The 26,042-nt window shown below is 43.8% G+C and overlaps 1 protein-coding gene across 2 annotated transcripts; it reads left to right on the top strand.

The window, feature by feature from the left end:
* Positions 1–6,008: 6,008 nt before the first annotated feature.
* LOC147603703 (fatty acid amide hydrolase-like) lies at positions 6,009–25,715 on the top strand. Of its 2 annotated transcripts, none has more exons than XM_086796493.1 (20): positions 6,009–6,474; positions 7,134–7,243; positions 7,332–7,392; positions 7,571–7,758; positions 7,901–8,030; positions 17,488–17,565; positions 17,962–18,109; positions 18,407–18,519; positions 19,090–19,165; positions 19,354–19,425; positions 19,536–19,587; positions 19,857–19,946; positions 23,384–23,464; positions 23,556–23,659; positions 23,754–23,789; positions 24,036–24,104; positions 24,217–24,281; positions 24,427–24,488; positions 24,616–24,711; positions 25,400–25,715. In XM_086796493.1, the coding sequence occupies exons 1-20, from the start codon at positions 6,384–6,386 to the stop codon at positions 25,454–25,456; spliced, it is 1,779 nt and encodes a 592-aa protein (XP_086652619.1). In that variant the 5' UTR covers positions 6,009–6,383; the 3' UTR covers positions 25,457–25,715. The 2 variants fall into 2 exon arrangements, with proteins under 2 accessions (XP_086652619.1, XP_086652618.1); XM_086796492.1 differs by having other exon boundaries at positions 23,754–23,846.
* The last annotated feature ends 327 nt before the right edge of the window (positions 25,716–26,042 follow it).

Raw genomic sequence — 26,042 nt, 5'->3', positions numbered from 1 at the left:
ATAACCTAGGGTTGGGGCATCGGGCATTTCGGATAGTGGCGTTCACTCTATCTGAATTGTTGTGAGTTCGATTCTCTCCTCCCCTTGCTCCACCAGATGGAGTGGAAATAAGGGTGCGTTGTGTTCCTTGCCAAAAAAAAGTAAAATAAAAAATAAAAAATGTATATTAATAACCCAAGCCTTTCTTACACGTTCATAGTGTTTAACGACTTAAAAGATTAATAATTGCTTATTTTCACTAAGGTGTAATGCCTTTGTACTATTCACTCAACAAGCTTGGCCTTTCGTTATCTTTGCTTCTGTTTGCAACATATGCTTGTCTAGCATTCATTTGAATCATGCCATGCTTTCTATAAGAACGTGCTAGCGATGGTGTACAAATTGCGCTAACAGTGTACAAATGATGTTTGCCTTCGTGTTGTCCCATTAAAAAGATAGCCTCTATTAGTGGAGGTGATGGCCATGGTTATGCCTATGTGGTTGGTATCGAGCTCCACATGCTAAGGATTATGGTCTCTATTGAGCAACATAGCTCAATCTAAGGTTTGACACCTTTATTTTTATATGTGTATTTTCTTAGTGCTTACTATTTTTCATATCTCTGTTGATGATCAACATGCATTTTTAAGATTAAAGTACAACATATGTGCTAAATTTAACCATTGCTATTTTGCTTAGAAGTGTGTTTTTGTGGGCCTCACATAAGCTCTTATATTTTTGGCCTTATGCAATTAGGGTGAAGAGCCTCTCCTCATTCTATTTACTTTGGTAAATGCTTCTTATCCCCTCACATAAGCTCTCTATCCTCATTTATGTTGACTTTGATCTTTTAATCATTATCCCCTTGTTCCCTTTACAATGTTGTGAAGAACCTATCCTCATTTATGTTGACTTTGGTAAATGCTTTTGGTTATTATCCCCTTGTTCCCTTTACAATGCTGTGCATAGTTGTTGTGACAAATTTGATTTTTTATATACTAAGTTATTGTGATAAAATTGGTTTTTTTCATTCACGCCTCTTCTTTGATGGCTTAAAAGTCTTTGTTCTAAATTTGGTAATGGCCTTTACTTTCAGTGCACTTAACAATGATATGTAAACCTATAAAATTGAACTTTTTCATTCACACCTCTTCCTTGATGGCTTATAAGTCTTTTTTCTAACTTTAGTAATGGCCTTTACTTTCAGCACACTTAACAATGACAAGTAAATCTATATTTGATGTTGTGTGCAATGGTTGTGATAGAATGTACTTCTCTCTCTCTCTCTCTCTCTCTCTCTCTCTCTCTCTCTCTCTCTCTCTCTATATATATATATATATATATATATATATATATATATATATATATTGGGGGGGATGGGGACTAGCCTTGATTTTTACTACCCTCTAAAAATGGGTTATGGTGGTGGTGGGTGATTGAAAAAACATGATCCTTGGTGGACCCATTTTCACATACTCATTATCCATTCACACCACATGTACTAGGCATTATAGACCTTGATGGCTTTTAAGCCCTAAGTAATAGAAGATTTTTTTTTGGATACTAATAACCCAAGCCTTTCTCAAACATTCATAATGTTTTTCAGCTTGAATCAATCAAGATAATCACTCTCTTATCCCTCACTTAAATGTACATTTTTTGTTTTAAAAAAATTACAACCTTAATGCTCCCATTATTTTTGACCTTAATGACCAGCTTGCACTACTAATATTACAACCTTAATGACCAACTTGCACTACTAATATTAATGGCAACCTAAATGCTGTCATTATTTCCAACCTTAATGACCAGCTTGAACTAAGCACTAATATTGATATCCAATGCTCATCAACTCTCATGAAGCTTCCCAACCATTAGTGTCTAGGGTTTCTCCCCTTCCTCGCATGATGCTAAAGTTGAGTTTCCTGCCTGCTGGGTTGCATGTTTCAATGCAACCCTATTCTGCATCCTGCTTAATGGAGTTTGACTCATCCTAGCTTATACATAGGCTTTGCTCTTCACCTTGTGCTCGTCACACAGCTAACCTACTCACTGCCATACTATAGTTAGTGCTCACCACCATTTTATAGTTCTAAGCATGGCTTTGTGATCCTTATATTATAGTCCATGGCACCCATATCCACCCAGTTGCCTTATTTTCGCACTAGTCCATCTTTCCCCTTTATAAGGGTTGGTAAACCTATATACTATGTTGTTGTGATAAAATTGTTTTTTTCCATTCACATCTCTTCCTTAATGGCTTAGAAGTCTTTGTTTTTTTCCATTCACGTCTCTTCCTTAATGGCTTAGAAGTCTTTGTTCTAACTTTTGTAATGGCCTTTACTTTTAATGCACTTAACAATGATAAGTAAACCTATACTTTTTGAGTGGTTGTGATAGAATGTACTTAATGGCTAAGAATACTTTGTTCTAACTTTGGTAATGGCACCTTTACTTTCGGCGCACTTAACAATGATAGGTAAACATATATTCTATGTGGTTGTGCATAGTGTGGCAATGGCCTTTAGTTTTGGTACACTTAACAATAATAGGTAAACATATATTCTACGTGGTTGTGCATATTTTTGGTACATTTAACACAATGATAGGTAAACCTATATTCTACGTTGTGCATACTGGTTGTGTGATAGAATGTACTTATAATTCTATTCGCGCATTCGGAATAATGTGTTATATTGTTTTTGGGTTACCTCCCTTTGGTCCACATACGTTGGTATGGGATAGGATATCACCCCTTGGACTTAGATGTTTTACCATGGTGTTTATTCTATTATATCCTTTGATGCCCTAGTGTGAGGGTATGTTGTTCATCGTTGTCATTTAGTCTATAAAGATGTGACACCCATAACAAGGGAGGTAGATTGACACCTGTCTTCCCATTAAATAATACTAATGTTAAAATACTAATTTTGGTTGTTTACTGGATGGTGGCAGGTAAAATCTCTCTCTCTCTCTCTCTCTCTCTCTCTCTCTCTCTCTCTCTCTCTCACCCACAAACACACACACATGTATGTGAGTTCCTAGGCTATTTGGATTGGATTCTCCTTCAAGCACATCTCCTCCCCCCCAAGCCTCTTTTATCCCTCATGTATCCATCTACGATGTTGTGTGACAAAAGGGTAAATCTAACTTGTCATCCCCTATGATATTCCATTACATACCCAGCATTGACAATGTTCTCCTATAGGGCTTTAGGTCATGAATTTAGACTATGGGCAGTGCCCACATGCGAAAGGGGGATCACCTTCGGGGGACACTTAAAGATCTAGCATACTAACCATGTGTATAATCTTGTTGAAGAGTCTAGATTTTCTGCACGGAAAGCAAGGTGGTGGGAAAAGAATTGGGATATATTTGCTAGATTTTGTTGAGTTCATGGGGCTGGGTGGATTAATAAAGAGAAAATCACTCTCTTTTTTTAAAGAAGTAATTATAGTTTTATATTATGATCATATGTCCCCTAAGCTACAGAATACACAAATATATGTTTCTTAATTGAGTGCCCTTCGGGACCCTATGTATGGTACAAGGACTATACGGATTGGTGAGCCTTTGGTTGGTACCACGTTGTATATTGTGCGCATTCCAAAAAAGCCCTTTTTGTATCAGAGGCAATGAAATATTGGTGAACTAACATGAATCCAACATGCGACCTTCTCATATAAGAGTTAGATACCTTGGTGGAACATCTTTGGTTTCCCATGTGAGCTTATTTCAAAGTGTCTTTCCTTTTAAAGAATCCATTGGGCTTACCCTGGCATTGAATTAAGGGTTTCTCCCTCATTTTAAATTTATTTGAGGTTGTCCATGCCCTTATTTTTTTGGCAAGAAAGGGCCTACACCTCTCAAGTTTTATGCAACTTCCCAAACTTTCTTAAACTCATCCACCACACTTATAGGCACGACTTCCTATTAACAGACTAGCTTATATCACTTGATCCTCTGGCGGGATTCTCCTTAGCCTATTGAGGACTTGCCACGTATTAATAGAAGCCTTGTTTCTAGGTTTTTCTTCACCATAAAATTTTAAAAGTTTCATATTTTTGTATACACCAATGGGTGTCAATACTGGCTATGGAGCTCCTTTACTAAATCTTTGAAAACTCAGGTTGAAGGTTTAGGAGTTTGAGAAGGTTGGGGTTGAGCTACGTGAAGATTCTATCAGTTTGTTGACAACTTCACTCAATGACTTCAAAGAAGTACTAACTTCTTGTAATTGATTCCCAGTGCAATTGTACGAGCTTGCAATTTATGATGCACCACATAACCTTCATCATTTTCTTCTTCTTGCTCTACATGGATTAATTCTTGTGAAATGTCCATTTCTTGATTTGCCTTCCCCATTTCTCCTAATTCATTTTCTTTTGTCATGTTTCATTAATTCTTTACCCTTCCTACTACTTCACTTGGATATATTTTAAGGTTCCATTTTTTTTAGTTTAACAACAATAAAAAGGAATTGTTGAGAATCAATAAAATTATCCCCCAATTATAGCTTTTGAGCAAGATATTTCGGTCAAAATTTTGAGCTTTGAATGACCTCTTCAAAGCTTTCCATCCTCAAAATTGAAATTTGAATAAGGTGTGGCAAAGCATGGACACAATCCACATGTGACCATTAGCTTGGGAGACGTTAATAGATTTTTAGAAGAGACTTTTTAATTCTATTTCTCTGAGCACGTAAACGTTTCTTAGGGAAAGGTACTGTTATATGCCTTGCATCTACATTAGGGACTCTATAAGGCTTTAGGTAGAGAATGTAGATTTGGGCATAATCCACAAGTGAAAGGATCAACTTGTTGAGCCTCGTGGAGATCCAGCTTACTACCATGTGTATAACCTTATTGATTACTACCATGTGTATAACCTTACTGATTGCGGTCGTAAAGAATCGAGATCTTCTACATGTGAAGGCAAGGCGGTGGGAAAATCATGTAGGTAGAGAGGACATGCTAGATCTTGTTGAGTGCATAGTTGGGTGAATTGATGAAGTTTTAAAAGCCCTTTCTATATCATAGGCAATGGATCATCTTTCCTCATAAGACTATAAGCATTGGGGAAGGATACTGCCCATATTTGCTTTACTACCCATATCAAGTAATTAGTGCCCACAACAAGCGGGTACTAATTAATTGATAAGGCTAAGGTTGACGACGCTTCGCTCACTCTCGATTAAATTTTCTTTTTTAAAAAAATTGCACAACTCTTTCTCTCTCTCTCTCTCGTGCAATTGTTCGCACACTCTCTCCCGTCAAGCATGCTTCTCAACGTTCGTAGGCGTACACCTACTTGATCGTACTCAACATTCGCATCTCTCTCTCAACGTTAGCATCTCTCAACGTTAGCATCTCTCAACGTCTTCACGTTCACGTCTCTCTCTCTCTCTCTCTCTCTCTCTTTTTTGCCCAGCGTTGAAATGTAAGGCAAGGGCCAAGTTAACGACTTCTTGGGAGACCTCTAGAACAAGATTCCTCTCGAAACATCCAGACCCAACTCCACCCACTTTAAATTAATTGGCCCTCCTTTCCTAAGGTTAAAAATACTCTATCCCATCCTCGTCTAATCAATTAATGTTAAAAGGAAATTTGGCACCCATATTTGAATCTGGGGAGGACTGTATAAGTGTTATTGTCATTGACCATCAATTACGGTTCAAAACTCTCTCTCTACACATAAGAACTTTCTCTCTCTGTAATTGAAAATTTACCTCTCTCTCTCATTGTGCAAGGCTGCCTGTTTTTCAAAAAACTCTCTCTCTCTCTCTCTCTCTCTCTCTCTCTCTCTCTTTTTAGAATCTTCATTGTTTTGCCATGTAGTCTGTTTTTCAAAACACAGTTATTTGGGTTGAAAAACCTCTCTCTCTCTCTCTCTCTCTGCGCGACAAAAAATGGGCTCTCTCTCTCTCTCTCTCTCTCGTGTTGCATTCTACGACGTTAATACGTCCCCCTCTCTCTGTCTCTCCAATTCAGCCAACCTCTTCTCATTGTCTTTTTTGCCTTCTCCCCCTTCTCTCTCTCTCTGTGTGTGTGTATGTATATATCACACAGAAAGCACTGTTTTTCCTACAAAACCAGGCTATCCACTCCATGCTCTAATTGGGTCATTGAACCTGTGTCATTGAATCGCCCACTCTATTTGGGTTAATTAATCTCTCCCTCTCGCTTAATTGGCATCCTCATTCCATGCTCTAATTGGGTTATTGAACCTGTGTCATTGCTCTATTTGGGTTAATTAATCTCTCTCTCTCTCTCTCTCTCTCTCTCTCTCTCTCTCTCGCTTAATCGCCTCACTTAATCGTCATCCTTTTAATCACCCTATAATCACCTCTTCCCATTGCGCTCTGATTGCCCACTACTCCTCCATTCACACACCACGAGTCTCCAATGGCCGAAAAAGAATTGCCCTTCAAGCCTGTGGAGCTTATTAGCACAGACCCGGACAGTGATGCCGAATACATCTACGTTAACGTCAAAGGTAACTTTAATTCTCCTTTTTTACTGTTTTGATTAATCCCACCACAATCACAGCTTTATGATCCTTAGCCTTTGGATTTAATTTTGTTTTTGTAATTCTTTTTTCTACCTTTCTAGCATAAAAATCCCAATCATGAAATTTATGTTTTCCTGAATTTCAATCTTCCCTACTTCAACTGTATCCAGTGGGAATTTTGTAATTTAGAATTACTTTAAAGTTAGTTTGCTATTAATATGTTCGTTAAACGCAAAAAATGTTTGCGAGAAGAGCCACTGTTACAGTTGCTAATTAATATGAAGAAGGCTTAATTTTTATAAGAAATAAAGAGATGTCAGAAGGCAAGAATTGTAAGGTGAAAAGCCTAATTAATATTAAGAAGGCTTTTATTTTCCAATTTTTTATTTAAAAATGTAAGAAGCCAATAATTTTAAGGTGAAAGGCCATCATTTTTTATTTAAAAATGTAAGCAGGCAAGTATTTCTATCTGAAGAGCAATTATACAGTTGCTAATTAATCTTAAGAAGAAATATAATCCATTCTTAAGTGCAGAATTCATCCTGTTTAGTCATATTTAAGTTGAGTACTACATCATTAGGTCATAAGTTTAAGTTGGCTTTTTACTTGACCATGGTTATGGTTCTGTATGCGTTGAATTACAGCGCCCATCATGTCAGGACTTGTACTCAAATGCTTTGCTTGGATGCTCGAAGCACGCATATTAGGTTCATTGCTTATACAGCATTTGAAGAATGCAAATTTGATAACCCAGGTAAAGTAGTGTATGCCAGCATCTCCATGGATACCTTCACTGTTTTGCGACATCAAAAACTCATGGATGGTTTCATGCATGGTGGCAGGTCTTCATGAAGTCCCGTTATCACGAACCCCCGATGCACATACCACAATATCCCATCAAAGGTGAGTAAGGTAGGGCTCCTGACAGCATGCAGAGCTTGTGTGAGGTTCATTTCTTAGTGTGCCATGCTATGCAAGGCACAAAACATTCCTTATCATTGTGGTCTTTTTCACAAAAGGAGTTAGGTTAAAGGGTCAATGCACTACCAGGGTTTCAATTCACTTATGCATATCTGGACAGCTTATGAGGAGCCTTCAGTGCTCCAGCTAGACCCGGAACTCTCCTCTTGTGAGCGGTTAGCATCTGCACTAGACTGTCTGGCTTTATCATCTCATGATGCCAGCAGAGACATGGTGGAACCGTTTCATCGTTGGACCATCTGGGACTACTCCAAGGCATATACCTCCGGGACAGTCACGCCTATAATGGTATGTTATATGCTTGTCGAAATTCTGAGTGCCATTTTGTGTTATGGAGTTTACACCCAGTGAAGGTGGGAGTGAGCCTGTGATTTGAGGTTACTCCGACCAACATTACACGTGCTGTTGCACATATGCTTTTTTGTCTCAGGTTGTAGAACGGTTTCTGGTTGCTCTCAAAGAGTCCCTTCAGCCTCTGCCTGGGATGGGCTTCTTCATTAATTGCTATGAAGAAGATGTCCTCAAACAGGCAGAGTTGTCTATGGCTCGCTACAAAAAAGGTCTTTCTATTTCTCTCATCTTTTTTTTTTGTCAGGTTGAACACATTGAATTTAGATATTTAGATGCTCAAGTCCTTGAGCTTTACTTAATTTTGACTCAAGACATCCAAACAGAGTGGTCGCCTCTGATCTATTCTCCTCTTACCTCTGCAGATGACAGTCTTTTCTCCCTGTGACATCTCTCTATGGGTCCTTGACTTTTGGGAGGACCTTCCTCCTAGTTCTCTACTCAATAGGACACAAAGACTGCCTAAACATCTCCCCAGATACCACAGAAGAGGACTTCAAAGCCCCCTCCTCATTCTAGAGAAACCGGATAGTTGGCTTCCACCATGGATGCATATGAAGCACCGTTTCTGCTCTGGACGTAGCAATGGATCTGGCTACACCGGTTAGGAGGGGTCCTCGCTCCAAGCAGCATTCGTCAGGGTATGATAGGTCCTAATCTTTTGAATACATGCCAACCCTTTGGAGCAACTTTTACCCCTGCAAGATCTCCAACTTTCTGTAGTCGGGCTACTCATCCTAGCCATCTAGGATCCCATTGTAAGGTAATCGTGTGATGCTAGCAGAAATGGAAACGGCAATGGCAACAGCTGGTGGGGGGAATGGCAATGGCAACAGTTGGCAGGAGAAACAGCAATGCCTCAAAACCAGGAAATGGAAAAAGACAATGCTCAAAACTAGGAAATGGAAACGGCAATTTTTTTTTCCAGAAAAGAGACTCCTATTATGTTAGACAAAATCATACAAAGGGAGATTTCAAACCAATAGGTAGGGAGATCTCAACCAATCAGGGGCACTATGCTGTCATAAAAGCCCGGTAGGAGTGGAGGAGAAGAAACTACCATGGTTCCACTCTCTCATAAATCTGCTGTGCTTGCTTTGTGCAGCTCTAGAAGATCCCTGTGTGCATGCCCATGTGGCCAAAAGAGTGTGGATGATGTCAACTGCAAATACACTGGGTGTCATAAACATGAATACCCTCGAAGGCCTCTGAGCATCTGGTCTTCTAGATATGCCACACTGTGATACTAGCAATAATCTCCAAGGTGGTGTCAATTCTCAGCGGATGTGGTGTGTATCTCCGTGGTGGCCTTCTCAGAGGATAGCATGCAGCTTCATGTCTTTTAGAGAAGACCAAAAGGGGTAGGTCATCTCAAGGCCAATGACCCACAAATGAATGCCGCTTTCGGAGAAAATTTCCAGCCACCATGGTGGGAATTGCGAATCAAGCAGGGCCAGCTGCTACCTAGGATTGGCTTTACGGATGGTGAAGATGTGATCCTGACTACTGTGCAACCTTTCAATGCAGTGCTAGTCTGTTGTGAGCTGAAAGGAGGAGGATCCAGGAGCCGCATGACTATGCTTGCGGGAGTGCATGCCCAGCTGGTGTCCCATGGGAATATGCACCCTACTGTTCTAGTTCAGGGTTTGCTGCAGCGACTTTGGGGAGAGCTCTGAAAAGAGCTGGCTGAAGTTTAGTTTAAGCTTGAAGATAATGGTGAATAGGAAGGGTTGGGGGGGAGGATATGATTGGCAATGCTTTGCGGATGTGAATAGGAAGGGTTGGGGGGGGGATACGATTGACGATGCTTTGCGGATGTGGAAATTCATCTGAAGCCTAGATTCCAAGGTCCAGTTGGCATCTTGCAACGTGGAACCCAGAAAGGTCTTCCAGGAGTAAGTTTGCAGAGCAGGGCCCTGCTCTGAAACCGAGGATCAACATGCCTGATCCCCCCTCATTGCTGACGCAAATTGATGGTGTCTTTAGAGACTATGGCTTGAACCTTGCAGTTTCCATCTCTTGAACTGGGGTAGTTTGGATCAGCAACTGGATCTAGAAAAGCACCTGGTTGGCTACCACAGTGTGGCCTGCCAAGGAAAGATGGGTCGTGATTGAGTACATTAGCTTCTTGCAAATGCTTGCAGAAGGGTTATATGGCTCAGCACTGACGAAAGACCAGGGGAGGATTGGCTACTCTAGATCTGAAGGAAGGCTTCACGATGCCCTGAGGGGACCTGAAGCGTGTCACAAGATTTGCCCATATAGCACTTATGGTCCTGGCTAGGTGGCCACTGCTTCATTGGCTACCTTGCACTATTCAAGGCGTGCCTTGTAAGAGGATACAACATGTAGTGTATACATAAGAACACTCATAAGAAGTAGGATCTTTCACAACACAACTTTAAAACACAAATTGCACAATAACAAAGATAGAGAAGAATGTTATATTACTGAAGTGATACAATAGATGGCAAAGCCCCAAACCCGTGTGCTCCTATGAAGGGAGCTTGATGGCTGATCTACTAAGATGGAGGCTCCCTAGTAGAAGCTATGGGAGTAAACTCACAGTGATGGATGATGCATTATGTGGAGAAGGGGCTAGCCATGTATCTATATAGTCTTGTATACGTGGGGCGGCCATGACATGACCATGTTGGTGGTCCTTGGTCATACTCACCGTACACACGGTAGAATCAGCCCATAAAGATGAACTACATACTGTGAAGCAATGTTCCCACCTCCCACGGCCATCTATGGTCATCTTGGGTCTCACTCGGCTCCACAATGTCATGACGTAGTGTCCAAGAGTAAGGTCTACCTAGTCCATGTGTGGACCATTATGAGGTTACCTTTATTGTAAGTAACATGGGTTAGTGTGTGTAGGCCGTAGTGTGATTCGAAGATTATGAGATCCTGTAGGGGGTTCGGAACCTAGGAGGGGGTTCGAAACCTAGGAGGAGCTCAATTTTGTGGTCCTCCGGTCTAGATGGGGGAAGTTTGGAAGGCAGGTTGTCCCGAAGAAAGATCTTCTGGAGCCGGTCATGCAGGGCCTAGTACTTCTCCGAAGCACTCGTCATTGTTAGGGTGGTCTGAACATAGATCACCACACACTGTGCACCTTTCCGGATCTCTCATTTAGCCTGTATATGGCTAATGATCAGAAAGTCAGGTATCCTTGGTTCACACTTCATGATTATGGGAGCCTTTGACACATTTCTAGTAATCCGGAACATGTGCTGGTCCCAATCAACGTCTGGGGTGAACTTGTGAAACCATTGGATCCCTAAGATTTTGTCCGCACCTACAAGAGGAGCAACCTTGGGTGACTAATTTAGCACGGCGAGCTTCAAACTTGATGATCGTTGTCATGCTCGTGCTAAATCCCTCGACTTTCTTATCTACCAAGGTTAATGAAAAACGGGCTTGCCGAGCGGCCTATTCCGTGACCACGTCCTCTGTAGTACTGCCGCCGTTGTTAGTCAAGACAATGACTCTCTGGACACCTATGTAGCTAAATGTCTTGATTCGTTTCATACTCCTAGTCATGGTTGCCCTTCTGCTTATCTTCGAGCTTCCGATTGATAGTGGCACCAACCAAAGGACTAGGGGGGCTGATGTGGGAGGTTGGCTCACCACGGAAGCTGTCGAGACTAGGGTGGTAGTCTGAGCAAGGGTGTTCTTAGGGCAAACCTTAGAAGTGTGTCCTTTTGTATGACAAAAGAAACACTGCTTCTTGTATTGTCCGTGCTCTTCGAGACTGAGCTTACCACATGTCTTGCCGGCTAGAGCCTTCTGGTTTGGAGTAAGGCGAGTTCCATTGTTCGAGTTCTTGGAGCCAAAGGCTCCGAGAATAGACTCTTACTGGTTTGGGTTTGGACCTTGCGAGAGGCAATGGCTGCCTTGACTACTCCAGGCTGGGAGATCTTTGGTTTTCTGTTGTATTTCACTACCTTGCACAAGCAAAAATGCTCGATCAAAAATGCACTTTCCCAGCCAGAGCCTTCTAGTTTGGAGTAAGACGAGTTCCATTATTCGAGTTCTTGGAACCAAAGGCTCCCAAGGTAGACCCTTACTGGTTTGGTTCTTGACCTTGCTAGAGGCAGTGGCTGCCTTGGCTACTCTAGGCTGGGAAGTCTTTGGTTTTAAATTGTTGTATTTTATCTCGGCACTTTGCACAAGCAAAAACGCCCGATCAAAAATCTATGGTTCAAACATGCGCACATCGCACTGGATTTGCATGTCCAAACCGTAGAGGAATCGACCTCGTTTGTCCGCATTTGATTTTCGCAATTGTAAAGCTAGGTGAGTGACTTTGGAGGAAAGGTAGCACATTCTGGCGCAATCACCGTACTTGTCCTCGAATCGCTCAAGATAATGAGGTGGTAGAAACCACTTCTTGAGGTCAATGACAAATTGATCCCACTTGTAGGCAGCAACTCCATGATTGGAATTGACGTGGGCCCAATGAGTCCACCAAAAGATGGCTTCCCCCTCGATGTAGCAACTAGCTAACACCATCTTCTCTATGTCACTTCAAACTGATGAATCCAGGAATACAGAGTTGTCGGATCGAGTTTCTTGTTATACTTACTAAAATACACCTTGTGAAGATGAGTTGAAGAAGTCGCGGGTATTGTCCTTGCGTCAAGAGCTGCAAGGTATCGCTCATGCCTCACGTGTCGACGTTGGTCCTTGTGTGCGGTAGCGCAAGGTGCCACCTGTGTTCCAAGCTCTACCTCATGTGCTTGCAAATCATGTAACGCACAGGACTGTTGTGTTAACTCCACAAGAGAGATAGCCGAAGCATGGATCTGGGAAGGGATCTCAATGATGACTGGCAGAGGAGAAGGCGGGGTGGGGCGGAGCGGGGGCCGGGGCGGGGATGGGTGTCAAGGTTTTTTGAAGAGGTATCCTTTTCTCCAAGGCTTGTATAGAACCCGTACACGCGCGCATATGTTCCCCTTGTTGCGCTATGATGCGCATAAATTCCTAGAACATGGCATTTGTGTCCCCACTGAGGACTTGCCTTCTGGAAGCAATCATTGCTATCGAAGAAACAGTTTTTGTAGGGGTCTAGTGTTCTCTCTCATCGTCGAAATTCGGCATAGTGGGAGTGGTCAAGTTTTTCCCTGACCCACAACAATACCATCCACTGTGTGTGTGGGAGACGTTTCTGGTTGTTTCTGGAGGCTGAAAACCAACCGTCCGTCGAGGGACAAGAGTCACACCGGAATGGGAGTGCAACTGGCATTCTAAAAACCAACCACACAAGCGAAAAACAAAAATTATCTTGGCTGAATCTCTTTACCAAAAGGCAAAGCTCTGATACCACTGTAGCATGCGGAAGCTTACAGACAAGATTATACTATGATAATGAATATTCAGCACCTTGGTTCCTAACTATTGCACAATGTAGCAGAGATGAGAGAGAGAGATAGAGAGAGAGAGAGAGACAGAGAGATAGAGAGAGACAGAGAGATAGAGAGAGAGAGAGAGAGAGAAGAAGAAGATGTACAATAAAGACAAGGTCACCTGATTGGGTCCCAAATACCCTCTAAAGGACACCCACCAAGGATTGTTGTATTTGCTTTACTGAATGATGAGAAAAAGACTGAAATCTGCAGCCTGAGATACCTTACTCTTGACCTTCAAGTTCACCTTTGCTTAGGAATTCCCTTGGCTGTCCTAGCCATTGAATACCTTCAGCACTTTGTGAATATGAGATGAATTTGACTCTTGGCTGGTCCATGCTTTTATAGGCAAGTAATATGCTGGTCGTCGGTGGGTTGATAGAGGATGTCGGCCTGTTTAACTTTGCTCCACGACCTCCTTTTTCATACCCAAAGAAAGGTGCCTTTTTTCATTATGCTGGCCGCCTGCTGGTCAAGGCCCTATGGGCTGGCCAACTGGGCTACTAGCCCATCTAGGCCTGGCCGATTGCTGCTGAACTGGTCCTTTAAGGGCTGGCCGATTGGCTGTGCAGCCTTGCTGCCCAAGCCCTCGTGGCTATTGGGCTTGGCCATGTGGCCTCTTTGGCCCCTAGTGTGGCCCATAAGGCTACCCTAACAGTAAGCAAGGCCATAGAGCTTGTTTGGGGTAGCCCACAAGGCTCCCTTTGCCTACTGGCCCACATACCCTAAATAGGTATGCCAGCTAACATCTACTCCTATGAACGGTGTCCCAGGCAGAGCCCGATTCACCTCATCATCATCCCAAAGGGTGACTGACAGTACGGACTGGCATTGCTTCATGTGCGGGACTTGCACACCTGACCAAGACCATGTACGGGACTTGTACACCTGACCTTGGACACTTAGAGTGGAACCTTGGTTGACTCGTCCTGGACTGGGGCTCACAAGGGACCAATTTTTGTGAGGGCAAACGGACAAAACGACCAAATGTACGAGAGATCAGAGCAAAACAACACATTATGAAATAGGTGAGTGAGTCTATATATAATGGTGAGTGAACATATGTACAAGAGCCCTTTGATGTAAGGTGACTCAGTAGAAGAAGACCAATGTAGAAGCAAAGACGATGTCGGAACTGAAGCACGGTCGGTGACGAAGGCTCACGTCAATGTGAGGAAAAGGCACTCCGTGAGGTGGTCGGTGTCAAAGGCTCGCGTCGGTGGATGCAAAAGTACTCCAAGGTGGTAGTGAGCAGCAAAAGGGATGTAGACTCTGGTGACAAGGGTGCTGCGGTACCTGAGTGATGATGAAGAGCAGAGAGGGCTGCCGTCCCGAGTGGTGCAAGCTCTTGTGATAAGGGTGCTACAATACCTAAGGGGTGGTGAGGAGCAGAGAGGGTGCCGTCCCGAGTGGTGGTGGTGCAAGCTCTGGTGGCAAGGGCGCTACAAGACCTGAGAAATGGTGAGGAGCAGAGAGGGCTGCTGTCCCGAGTGGTGTCGATGGTGAAGATAAGCAAGAGGGCTGCCGTCCCGATGATGTGAGATGGTGAGCAGAGAGTGGGCTGCTGTCCCAAGGTAAATTGAAGCAGAAAAACGATGATAAACTGTAGTAGAGAGTGGGCTGCTGCCCCAAAGTGTGGCCTGATATAAAACCTTGATGTAGCAGAGAGTGGGCTGCTGTCCCAAGGTGTGGTCTGATGTAAAACGTTGATGTGCTGATGGTACCGAATATGTCTATGAAGTGGTACTAGTGGTGAAGTGATGAGGCAAGGCTATATGTAGTGTGTGGGGTTGCTAGTCGGCCAGTAGCAAAGGCCCACAAACCAAGAAATAAAACCTAAAAATCCAGAAAAATACCCTTTTTAGGGCTAGATAAAATATTGTTTTCACACACCCCCAAGCCAAAAAGGGGACCATGAGAGAAGATGATAGATGCCAGGGTCCCACATTGACACACTGGCAGAAGGAATGTATCCCCCTCTAGAAACAAAATCTAATAAAGTCAGAGAGGGCGATCGTGAAGGTGAGTTGATGTAGATGGGTTGATTGTCTCCCAAAGTGAGATCTTGAACGGGACTCTTCTCTGAGTAAGAAGTTCCATTTCCTGTGTGGTCCAAATCAGACTTTGGAGAAAAATTGGTCCTTCGGGAGTGTGGGTAGACGATCCATGCTGTGCGCTCTCGAGGTCTTCAATCCCTTTGCTCATGATAGCTCTGATACCATGTGAGGGCAAAAGGACGAAAGGACCAGATGTACGAGAGATCAAAGCAAAACAACACAGCATGAACAGGTGAGTGAGTCTATATATAATGGTGAATGAACATATGTACAAGAGCCCTCTGATGTGAGGTGACTCTGAGTAGAAGAAGACTAGTGCAGAAGCAAAGACGATGTCGGAGCTGAAGCACAGTCGGTGATGAAGGCTTGCATCGATGTGAGGCAAAGGCGCTCCCTGAGGTGGTCAGTGTCGAAGGCTCGCGTCGGTGGATGCAAAGGCACTCCAAGGTGATAGTGAGCAGCGGAAGGGATGCAGACTCTGGTGACGAGGGTGCTACGGTACCTGAGTGATGACGAAGAGCAAAGAGGGCTAACGTCCCGAGTGATGCAAGCTCTGGTGACAAGGGTGCTGCAATATCTGAGGGGTGGTGAGGAGCAAAGAGGGCTGCTGTCTCGAGTGGTGGTGGTGCAAGCTCTAGTGACAAGGGTGCTACAATACCTCAGTGATGCTGAGGAGCAGAGAGGGCTGCTGTCCCGAGTGGTGTCGATGGTGAAGATAAGCAGAGAGGGCTGCCATCCCGATGATGTGAGATGGTAAGCAGAGCGTGGGCTGATGTCCCAAGGTAAACTAAAGAAGAAAAACGATGAAAAACTGTAGCAGAGAGTGGGCTGCTGTCCCAACATAGGTACTGATGATAAAACGCTGAAGTGCTATACTGTGTAGCAGAGAGTGGGCTGCTGTCCCATGAGCTGAGGAAAAAGGCTGAAGTCCTCTACTTTAGCAGAGAGTGGGCTGCTGTCCCAAAGTGTGGCCTGATGTACTGACCTGGAGCAGAGAGTGGGCTGCTGTCCCAAGGTGCGGCCTGATGTAAAATGCTGATGAGCTGACCTGAAGAGCCAATGATGATGAAGCAGATGATGTGCAGTCCCCGGCAGCAGCAACAATAGTAGAAGTGGTACCGAATATGTCTATGAAGTGGTACTAGTGGTGAAGCGATAAGGCAAGGCTAGTGTGGGGCTGCTGGTCAGCAGCCCCACACACCAAGAAATAGAACCTAAAAATCCAGAAAAATATCCTTTTTAGGGCTGGATAAAATACTGTTTTCACACAGTTTCTACTCCAGGTCCTGCACTTGCTATACAGATATGTCCATGTGGCAGATAAGTGCAGGATGCATGTGACATGTAGGCATGGGCATGGCATCTATACTTGGCACTGGACTCCTCAAGCAAACTAAGTGCTGTCCAGGAAGCCTGTATTTGGTCTCCTACCCCCGGGCTTTTCAGAGGTACTTCTCTTGAATGGGTTGCCACGACGGGAACTATGCCTCCATTCCTTTACACTGGCTGCTGTGCTTTATTCCAAGTGCAGGATGCAAGTGACATGTAGGCATGGGCATGGCATCTATACTTGGCACTGGACTCCTCAAGCAAACTAAGTGCTGTCCAGGAAGCCTGTATTTGGTCTCCTACCCCAGGGCTTTTCAGAGGTACTTCTCTTGAATGGGTTGCCACGACGGAACTATGCCTCCTTTCCTTTACGCTGGCTGCTGTGCCTCGTTCCAAGCCAATAGGCTGTTGATCATCTACCATTTTAACTCCCAAGGTGTGGCAGGATCCATGGGAACTTGCAGAGCTTTCACTGAATGAGGGCCAGGTGTAGTGCCAGTGCCATTATCCTCGTTGCACTATGCTACTGGGCAGTCCTAAAGGCAGCACACCACATCTCTGGCAAGTCCCCACCATCATGGCCATTCTTAGAGCTTACGACAAGGCCATAGTCCATGGTGACAGTGCTTCAAAAGTGTCTCCAGAACTTAGTGTCAGCCAGTACTGCTGCTTGTGTGGTTTGTGACCTTGCTGGTGAGTTGGAATCCGGCAACCTAGCTGCACTGAAGGGGTAACCAGAGTAAGGGCTCATGCTGCTGGATCTCGCAAGCTCCACTTTTCTCAGTTCATGTTTTCATGTTCTATTGAGTTTAGGGGTTTCATATTTCCTTTTCCTGGTAAATTTTTTAAAAGTTTCTAGCTTTTTGATGCAGGGCAACCATTATCCATTTTAGATGGAGTGCCAATAGCAGTAAAAGATGAGATCGATTGCTTGCCCTATCCCACTACAGGTAAGGGCTCCATGTAAGCAGGATGCACTGTATGTGAAGCATGTAAGGGTTTCATAAAAACCTAATACAATGCATCGTATTTCCATGCACATTGCCACGTTTGGATGCTGACCCCTGACCCCCCTCTTTGGAGGCTGGGAGGCAGGTGTTGACACTCAGAGTAGGCCCCTAGTGTGGCATTCTATCTTTGTATTAGCAATGTAGCCTTCCTCTGAGAGCGGCCAGCCATGGAGGAAGCGCCCCTCTATGTTGTGTTTCTTTTACTGCTGTGTCAGTGTTTGTAGCTGAACTTGTGTTTGAATCCCACCAGCCTACACCTGTTGGTGGAAGTCTATAACTAAATAATTAAAGTTTCTTTTAAAAAAAACCTGTCTGACACACCACCTCTACTGACAGGAGGCTCAAAGTGGCTGCCCAAAGCACGACAAGTGAAAGATGATGCGGCATGCGTGAAACGCCTGCGCGAGTGCGGTGCCATACTTGTTGGAAAGACTAATATGCACGAGCTGGGCATGGGGACAACGGGCATCAATCCACATTACGGGTGCTGTATCTTCTCTTCTTCGTTACAGTATTACTGCGTATGCAGGGGAAAAGCACCTTCTGTGGGAAAGATGTGGGCATTGTGTGGTGGAAGGGTGTAAGGGGATGCTATTGGCTGGGTAGGGGGTGGGGGAGGTGGTGGGGGGGAGCAGAAGGGGGACAGCAGACTGTGGGGGTTGTGGGTTCGGGAGGATTGGGTAGATCATATGGTAAAGCTATCTCAGTAGATTCCTGTGGAGGACCAAGGTGTGAGAGGTATATGTGACTGTTTATACAGATACTGTGATTGATTTTGCAGTGCAACAAGAAACCCCTACAACAAGAGTAGATTTTCAGGAGGCTCTTCTGGGGGCTCAGCTGCTGCTGTTGCTGCAGGGCTCTGTCCGGCTGCACTTGGTGTTGATGGTGGAGGTATTAACACTGCTTTCCAATATCCTTTTTGGTGCACTGGAACATCAATCAGGAATATACTGAAATTTCCTACTAATCTATTTAGAAAAATAAATTTCCAGTGCTCGAAAAGAAATGCAACAAATAAAAATAAAGCTGATGCTCAAAAGTAACTGGGATTGCCGACCGCGAGTTAGTGCAGTGGATAAAAGTGTTGCTTGAGAGTCCCAAGGTCATGGGTTCAATATTTTTTTTATAAAAGTAACTAGGATCTAGCATTAAAAATTAGACAAATGCTGGGATTTTTTCTTTTTTTCCTTTTCTGCGCTTGGCTGGAAATAGAAAGTACACTACTCACACACACTAGATGCCATCACTTGCACAGGGGGAGATTTGAACCCATCACTTCGGGACTTTCTAACTCCTTCCTTACCACTGCACTAACACGTGCTGAGATTATATTAGAATGTGTAATTTTTTACCCTTGAAGGCAATGCTAAATTTTAACCGGGATTTTTAAATTTCAGCCAGGAAAAATACACTACAAACCGAGTTTTCGAGCATTCGAATTAACTTCTTGTTGAACTGCAGGATCTGTACGCATGCCATCAGCTCTTTGTGGGGTGGTTGGCTTCAAGGGCACATTTGGCCGGGTTTCATCTTCTGGGTACCTACATCAAATCCTTTCCTTCCACCCTTTTCTTGTGTCTAGGCTTTCTTTCTTTTTTTTCCATAAAATTTTTATCCATCTTTTTCATATTACACATTTCATATGCATGACTATGGATGACCCTGTTTGGAACTGGTTGGAAACCATTGATTGGTGTACGTAAGAGTAAGTGCTATTTTGTTCAGGGTATTGCCATTCAATTGGACTGTTGGTATGGTTGGAATTCATGCAGCAACAGTGCAGGATGCTCTGATAATGTGAGAACATTATTTATAGCGGGTTTCCTATGCACTACAAAGCAGGCAAATCATGAAATTCAATACATGTCCTTTTTTCTTTCTTATTGTTTGCATGGACAATTATGCAGGTACACTGTCATACATGGGCATCTTCCTAGCGATCGCATTGTTTCAACTCCGGTACATTGTTTATAGGCCCAACCTTTGGCATTTAACTGTGCGTGGGTGTGAGCATGTGTGTTAGCATGTGGCATATGCTGTATGTGGGTGTGGGTTTGCATGTGGGCATGGCGGTGTGCATGCATGCATGTGGGAGGTGTGGGTTGGTGCATGTGGGAGTGGGTGTGTCTGCATGAGTGCATGTGCGCACACGCGTGTGAGGGCACATGGGGGTGGGGTTCTGTGCATGCGTGCGTTTGTGAACCTCACATCATCTGTTGTCATGACAGCCTCCAACCAACCTGCCTTTGCTCAAGGAACTAGGAAGGCCAGAAAGTGACAGCCTAATCAAAAGCATCAGATTTGCAAAATATACCAAGGTGTGATGGTCTGTATATTTTTCAACATGAGGGTTTTTTTAAAACAGATATATATTCTCATGTAAGGGGTATTTTTATGTGATTTTGGGAAAAAAGTTGGTAGTTTGTAAAGAAAAAATGATCACTTTATAGCACCAAGATTTACATGCTAGGGTTGAAGGAGAAAGCACAGGCGGAAGCATAAACAGTAAACATATGAGAGAGTGCAAAGGAGATAGAGAGAGTTGGACAAGATCACCTTTTATAACAGTAGTAAAGCTTTACAATGGCAATGGCCAGCAACTGAGTGTCGAAATATGTGCAAGTGGATTGGATGATGAAGTGAATAAAGGGGAACTCCTTATATAGTGCCTCAGTGAGCTGGCCGACTGCCTCTAGGGCTGACCGACTGCTCATAGGACAAATAAATAGGAGAAATACAATAAGATGTCAGATAAATAGTAGAAGCCCCAGAACACTGAGATGCACAATTCTAACACCCCCTCTGTAGCTCATAGTGCGATAAGTTGATAAAGATGCAACCATGGACCCTCCAGCACCGCGAATACTGGAATCACCTCGTAGAGAGCATCCACCGACTTGTTTCCTCGAAACAAGATGCCACCACGAACAGCAAGGAACTTTGCTTGGCCACGAATTCCTACACAAGTGTGCAATGAACTCCAAGAATAGTTGATGAGCTGTTGGACACACCACACCCATAATCCCCAAGAGTGGACAGAACACATCACGTCCCAAAAGCCTCGAACAATGAACTTGGAACAGATACAGTTCATAATCTCTGTTGTACCAAAGATAACCATGTCCTGCCAGATGTCTAATGCTTGGAACTCTGAATCACGGTCCCCATGCACCAGTAAGTGGAGCTGTAATCAGTCCCCTCTCCCACCCACAAGCCTCTTCTGGCTGGAAGCACATGGAGGGAAACTGCATGTATACTAGAGAAGCACACCATCTCGGGTCTCCTGATCCGAAAGCGCCCTGGGAGCCCTAGAAGTGGTACTGGAATCTGTATCACTATCCTGTGTCATGTCTTTACCTTTTCTTTGAGATGAAGCCTTGCCCTTGGTCTTGTCCTTCTTCTTGGACAAACAATACTTGGACAGATGTCCTCTTTTCTCGCAAGAGAAACAACGACTCCGACCTTTCTTTTGAACTGAGGAAAGTGCCTGGTCAGAACTGTTGACTGACACCTTCAACTTACTCTGTGAGATGAGAACAGACGACTCCTCCAAAAGTAGGGAGCTAAGATCATCAAAATCCATCTGAGTGGATGTGGCTTGGCATTGCAAAGATCGAGAAATCACATCATAGTCCGGAGGAAGCTTGGTGAGGATAAGAGCAGCCAGCTGAGAAGAGGACAAAGCAGTACCCATAGTTAGTAACTAGTCATGGATAAGCTTGGCCTTCATGAGAAAAGACTGCATGGAATTGCCTTCAGGAAATAACAGACCGTATAGCTGCCCCTGCAAGGTAACTGCCCTCATCGATGAATCTCGTGCAAAGTGATCCTCCAATTTAGACCATACCCGATGAGCACTCGTGAGGGTTTGCACTACCGGTGAGACCTCCTCGGTGATGGTCCACACAAGCACAGAATGCACCTTCGAGTCCCGATTCTCCCAGTCTTGTAATTCCAAAGCAAATTCATCCTCCTGATCCTGAGTCCACCTCCTGGAGTTTTGAGGACACTCGGGCTTTCTTTCAGTGCCCTGAACAATGTCCCACAAACCCTTGTGGATGAACCAGACCCGCATCTAAAGCTTCCCATGAGCGTAGTTGGGTCCTTTCAACTTGTCATCTTTGTTCGTACAAGGGGGAGCCATATCCACAGCAACAAAGAACAAATCTCAGCTCTCAAACACTTCTCTCAAGTGCTTTCCAACGAAGCAAGGCACCAGGAACAATCAGCCCCCTCTCAAACTGTAGAGAGAAAGAGGTGGGACAGCAGCAAAACAGTCCAAGATACACCGGGAACCGCCTACTGGAAGGACAGGGACTCGTGGAGGAAGAAGAAAATGTGCAGCCACTTGTCCGGCAACTCCACATGCAAGAGAACTCACCAAATTTGATGCCGGTGCAGAAAACACAGCCAACTCCACCGTTTGCCTTTGTAGAAGAAAACACAGCCACCAAAACTGGCCGGATAACCTCTGTAGGAGAAAACGCAGCCAAAACACTTCAAGGTCTGCCTCTGAGGAGCAAAACACAGCCTGTAGGGCTGGCCGACAGCAACCAAAAGAGGGCTGGACCAGAAACGCAGCAAGGTACTGAAAACGCAGCAACTGTATGGACTGATCTGCAGCCGAAGAAGTGATGGAGGCAAAACGCACAGCAGAATTGGGCAAATTTGCAGGGTTTGGAGCAGCCTGGACCTAAGCGTATGATACCATGAAGGAGAAAGCACAGGCGGAAGCATAAACAATAAACATATGAGACAATGCAGATCACCTTTTATGACAGCAATAAAGCTTTACAATGGCAATGGCCAGCAACTGAGTGTTGAACTATGTGCAAGTGGATTGGATGATGAAGTGAATAAAGGGGAACTCCTTATATAGTGCCTCAATGAGCTGGCCGATTGCTCACAGGACAAATAAATAGGAGAAATACAATAAGATGTCAGATAAATAGTAGAAGCCCCAAAACACTGAGATGCACAATTCTAACAAGGGTTTTATAAATACCCTTCTCTCTCTCTCTCTCTCTCTGGGCTAGAAAGACTTTTGGACAGGCACGAGCCTCCTTACCTCTTTCTACCAGAAATTTGCAAAGCTTCTTTGTCCCTAGCTTCATTCAGTCTATATAAGAGCTCGCTCTCTCTCTCTCTCTCTCTCTAGGCTAGAAAAACTTTTGGACAGGCACAGAGCCTCCTTACCTCTTTCTACCAGACCAAAGTGTTTGGGAACCTTCTAGCCATGAAAGATAGACCAGTCCTAGAATGCCCCAAGATATTGTATAGCTGTAGCCTGTGCCCCATGGAGATGTTTCTCACTTGGTCTCCATGTCCACTCCAACTGGAGTCAGGGAGGATGTTTCCACCATCAGAGTCAAAGAGACCACACACGTGAGGTCCCGTACTGAAAGACCTCAGATAGACCCTTGAAGATTGGTTGCCGCTAGTATACAGACGTATTGAGATGCGCCCCGGCCCCTTTATAACCTACAGACTCTTATTCCAGAGGCCAAGGAGCAGATCCCACATGGGTGTTCATTGGTCTTTCAATGCCATGTTGATGTGCATTTGTAGCATGTCACCCTTCTATACAGCTTCCAGGTTTTTATATCAATTGATTAGTTAGATGTTTCCACGCCCAATGTGTATGGTAGATGCTCTCTTGATGTATGACCATGGTCTCATAGACCCTTATGATCTTTTGTAAGATGTTAATCTCTGTCCTGTCTCTCTCTCTCATTACATATAAACATTGATGCAGTGGTTTGAAGACTGTGATGGTCCAATACACGTGACTTGCCACAAGGCATTAAATTCCTTGGTGAAACACTATGGGTGCAAGGTGTGGCTCCTCACTGTGTGTCATACTTTCAAAATGCTGATTCTGAATAAAGTAGTTTTCATCATAATCTCGGATTTCTGACTGGTGAAAGGTTGTGGAAGTGACGTTGCCTGAGATAGAGGAGATGCGGCTTGGGCATTTCATCACAATTGGTTGTGAATTCTATACCTCGCTTGGTCTCGACTACACCAAATGGTATGGTCAGGACCCTTTCCACTGTGCAATTACACGAAATACAACGATAGGGAACCTTGGCTTCACACTCATGCAATGGAATTGTATCTTGTAGGGGATGTGCAGAGTCGGGTCTGGATACTCGTGCCGGGTTTGCCATCTACTCTAGTTTTAACAATTGTGAATTTCTTGCAGCACAGAGGTTGAGGTGAGGAACTAGTACCTCAAATGCAGGCCACATCATTGTTGCAGATATCTTTCAGCTTGGCAAACAGACCCACATACATGCATGCATACTTACATACTTGCATACATACATACATAAACGTCTTACACATCTATGGGTGATTGTAGGTGGGTTTCTGGCCTTACTAAGCTGTGGTCCTTTTTTGTACAGGTATCGGCAAATGCACTACCACATGGAGATCTTCAAAAAAGCAGATATTATTGTGACTCCGACAACAGGGTAAGGGAGATTTCTGGGTCACTTCTCTTCCCTTTTTATGTTTTGCTTATCTGGATATGTGGTCTTTCATGAAAACTGACCTAAATATGGCATCAAACACGCATGTCAACAGGTGTACTGCACAGCCGATACACCAAAGTGCTCTCAAATCTGGAGAGCTCAACTATGTCGATGGAGGTAATAAATTCCTTTTATTCTTCTGGAAGCATAAAGGATGTAAACCCAAACCAGAATGAACAAAATGATTATGTTTGTGGATACTTGTCTCCCTGGCTTATGCTGCTACCCGTTTTGTGTCGTGTTGTGGTGTATGTTGGCGCAGCAAAGCTGATGCGATATCAAATTGCGGCCAACTTTCTTGGGTTGCCTGCAATTACAGTGCCTGTAACAAACCACTTCTATTCATTTTTCCTTTATAGTGATTTGCTGTCTGACTGAGATTGCCTTTTTCTTTTCTAGCACTGCTATTCAATAGGGTTCGGTTTTGTTTTCGTTGGTGATATTTGTGCAGGTTGGCTATGATAATGAAGGTATGCCGACCGGACTCCAGTTGCTGGGCCGTCCGTGGTCAGAGGCTACGTTGTTGCGAGTCGCTTTTGCTATTGAGGTGCAAATACTCTCACCCTTCTCCCATGTAAAAGAGGTGGTGGTTAACAGACTAAGTGTAGTGTTGAGATGGTTCTCGAGAGTCCCGAGGTCATGGGTTCGAGCCCCCCCTCTGCAAGCGGTGGCATGTAGGGTGTGTGTGTTGTTCTATCTAATTCCAGCAAACTTATTTTTTAAAAAAAGATTAAGGCAAGTGGAGGGCTAGGATTAAACACACGAGGGTACAGCTTTCAAATACATCGAGGATGGAGATTCCTCTTAAGTAGATGGTTGGTAGTAAGACCTCTTTGTGACTATCCCACCAGGCTGCCCAGATGAGAGTGTCAGTTCAAACCTTGACACCTAAGTACTTATATATGATATAAAACTCACAACAATAAAAATAAGTAAGTGGATGGTTGGGATCAAATACAAGTGGAGGGCTAAGGTTAAAAACAACTGGATGGTGGATATGACAAGTGGAAGGTGGAAATTTTTGACACATGTATGACATGAATTAAATCTTCAGGCTTGATCTCAGCCCTCCATCTTGTGAGGGCTAATCCCCCCCTAAATCCATTTCCAGATTTTCTTAGATTAAGGGGATAAGTGACTCAATAGAAAAACCCTCTCATCACGTGTTGAAAACAGAAAAGCATTCTATCCTTTAATCTCCTAACATGGAGAACTCGTTGATTGTTTGTTCACAGAAATTGTGCATGCCTAACATGAGGCGGCCGGAGGTCTGCTACGATTTGCTATCGTGAAATGTTTCGTGTGGCAAGAAAATCTCTCTTACGACAAGTAAAATTCAGATTCCAATAAAATCAAATTTGTAACATTCATCTCTACAAGATGAATGTTGTAATGTAGAAAGAGGAAGCTTCTCTTTTCTTCAATTTTCCCATTGTAGCATACATTCTTTATAGTATAAGATCTTGGGGTAGAGTAATAAACACATATTGAAGCATTGACTTCATGAATTTATTGACCTCATGAATTTATTGACTTACATGGATATTGGATGTGTTATTAGCATCTTGATAATGCTGTCTCTAGCATGCCTGCCTTTATAATACTTTGATGTGGTGCCATTAAGTACTTGATTGAATGCCTTATGAAGGCTTGACTTAGTGGCTTTATGAAGCATGGTTGAGACAGCCCAATGATGCTTGATTTAGGCAGAAAATTAAAAATAGGCAGACATTTTTTGGAATGCTATTTGCAATTTGTTATGTGTGTGAAACTCATGCTTTTTTTTTCCTAAGGTCTTATTCCATTCCTAGTCGCACATGGGAATTTCACCCGGCTACACACCATACTACTCAGCACACACACACACACACCTGAGTA

The sequence above is a fragment of the Cibotium barometz genome, chromosome 63, assembly GCF_041138505.1.
Source record: "Cibotium barometz isolate CiBa-2024 chromosome 63, ASM4113850v1, whole genome shotgun sequence".
Lineage (NCBI taxonomy): Eukaryota > Viridiplantae > Streptophyta > Polypodiopsida > Cyatheales > Cibotiaceae > Cibotium > Cibotium barometz.
This window is presented reverse-complemented; position numbering and strand designations above follow the sequence as displayed.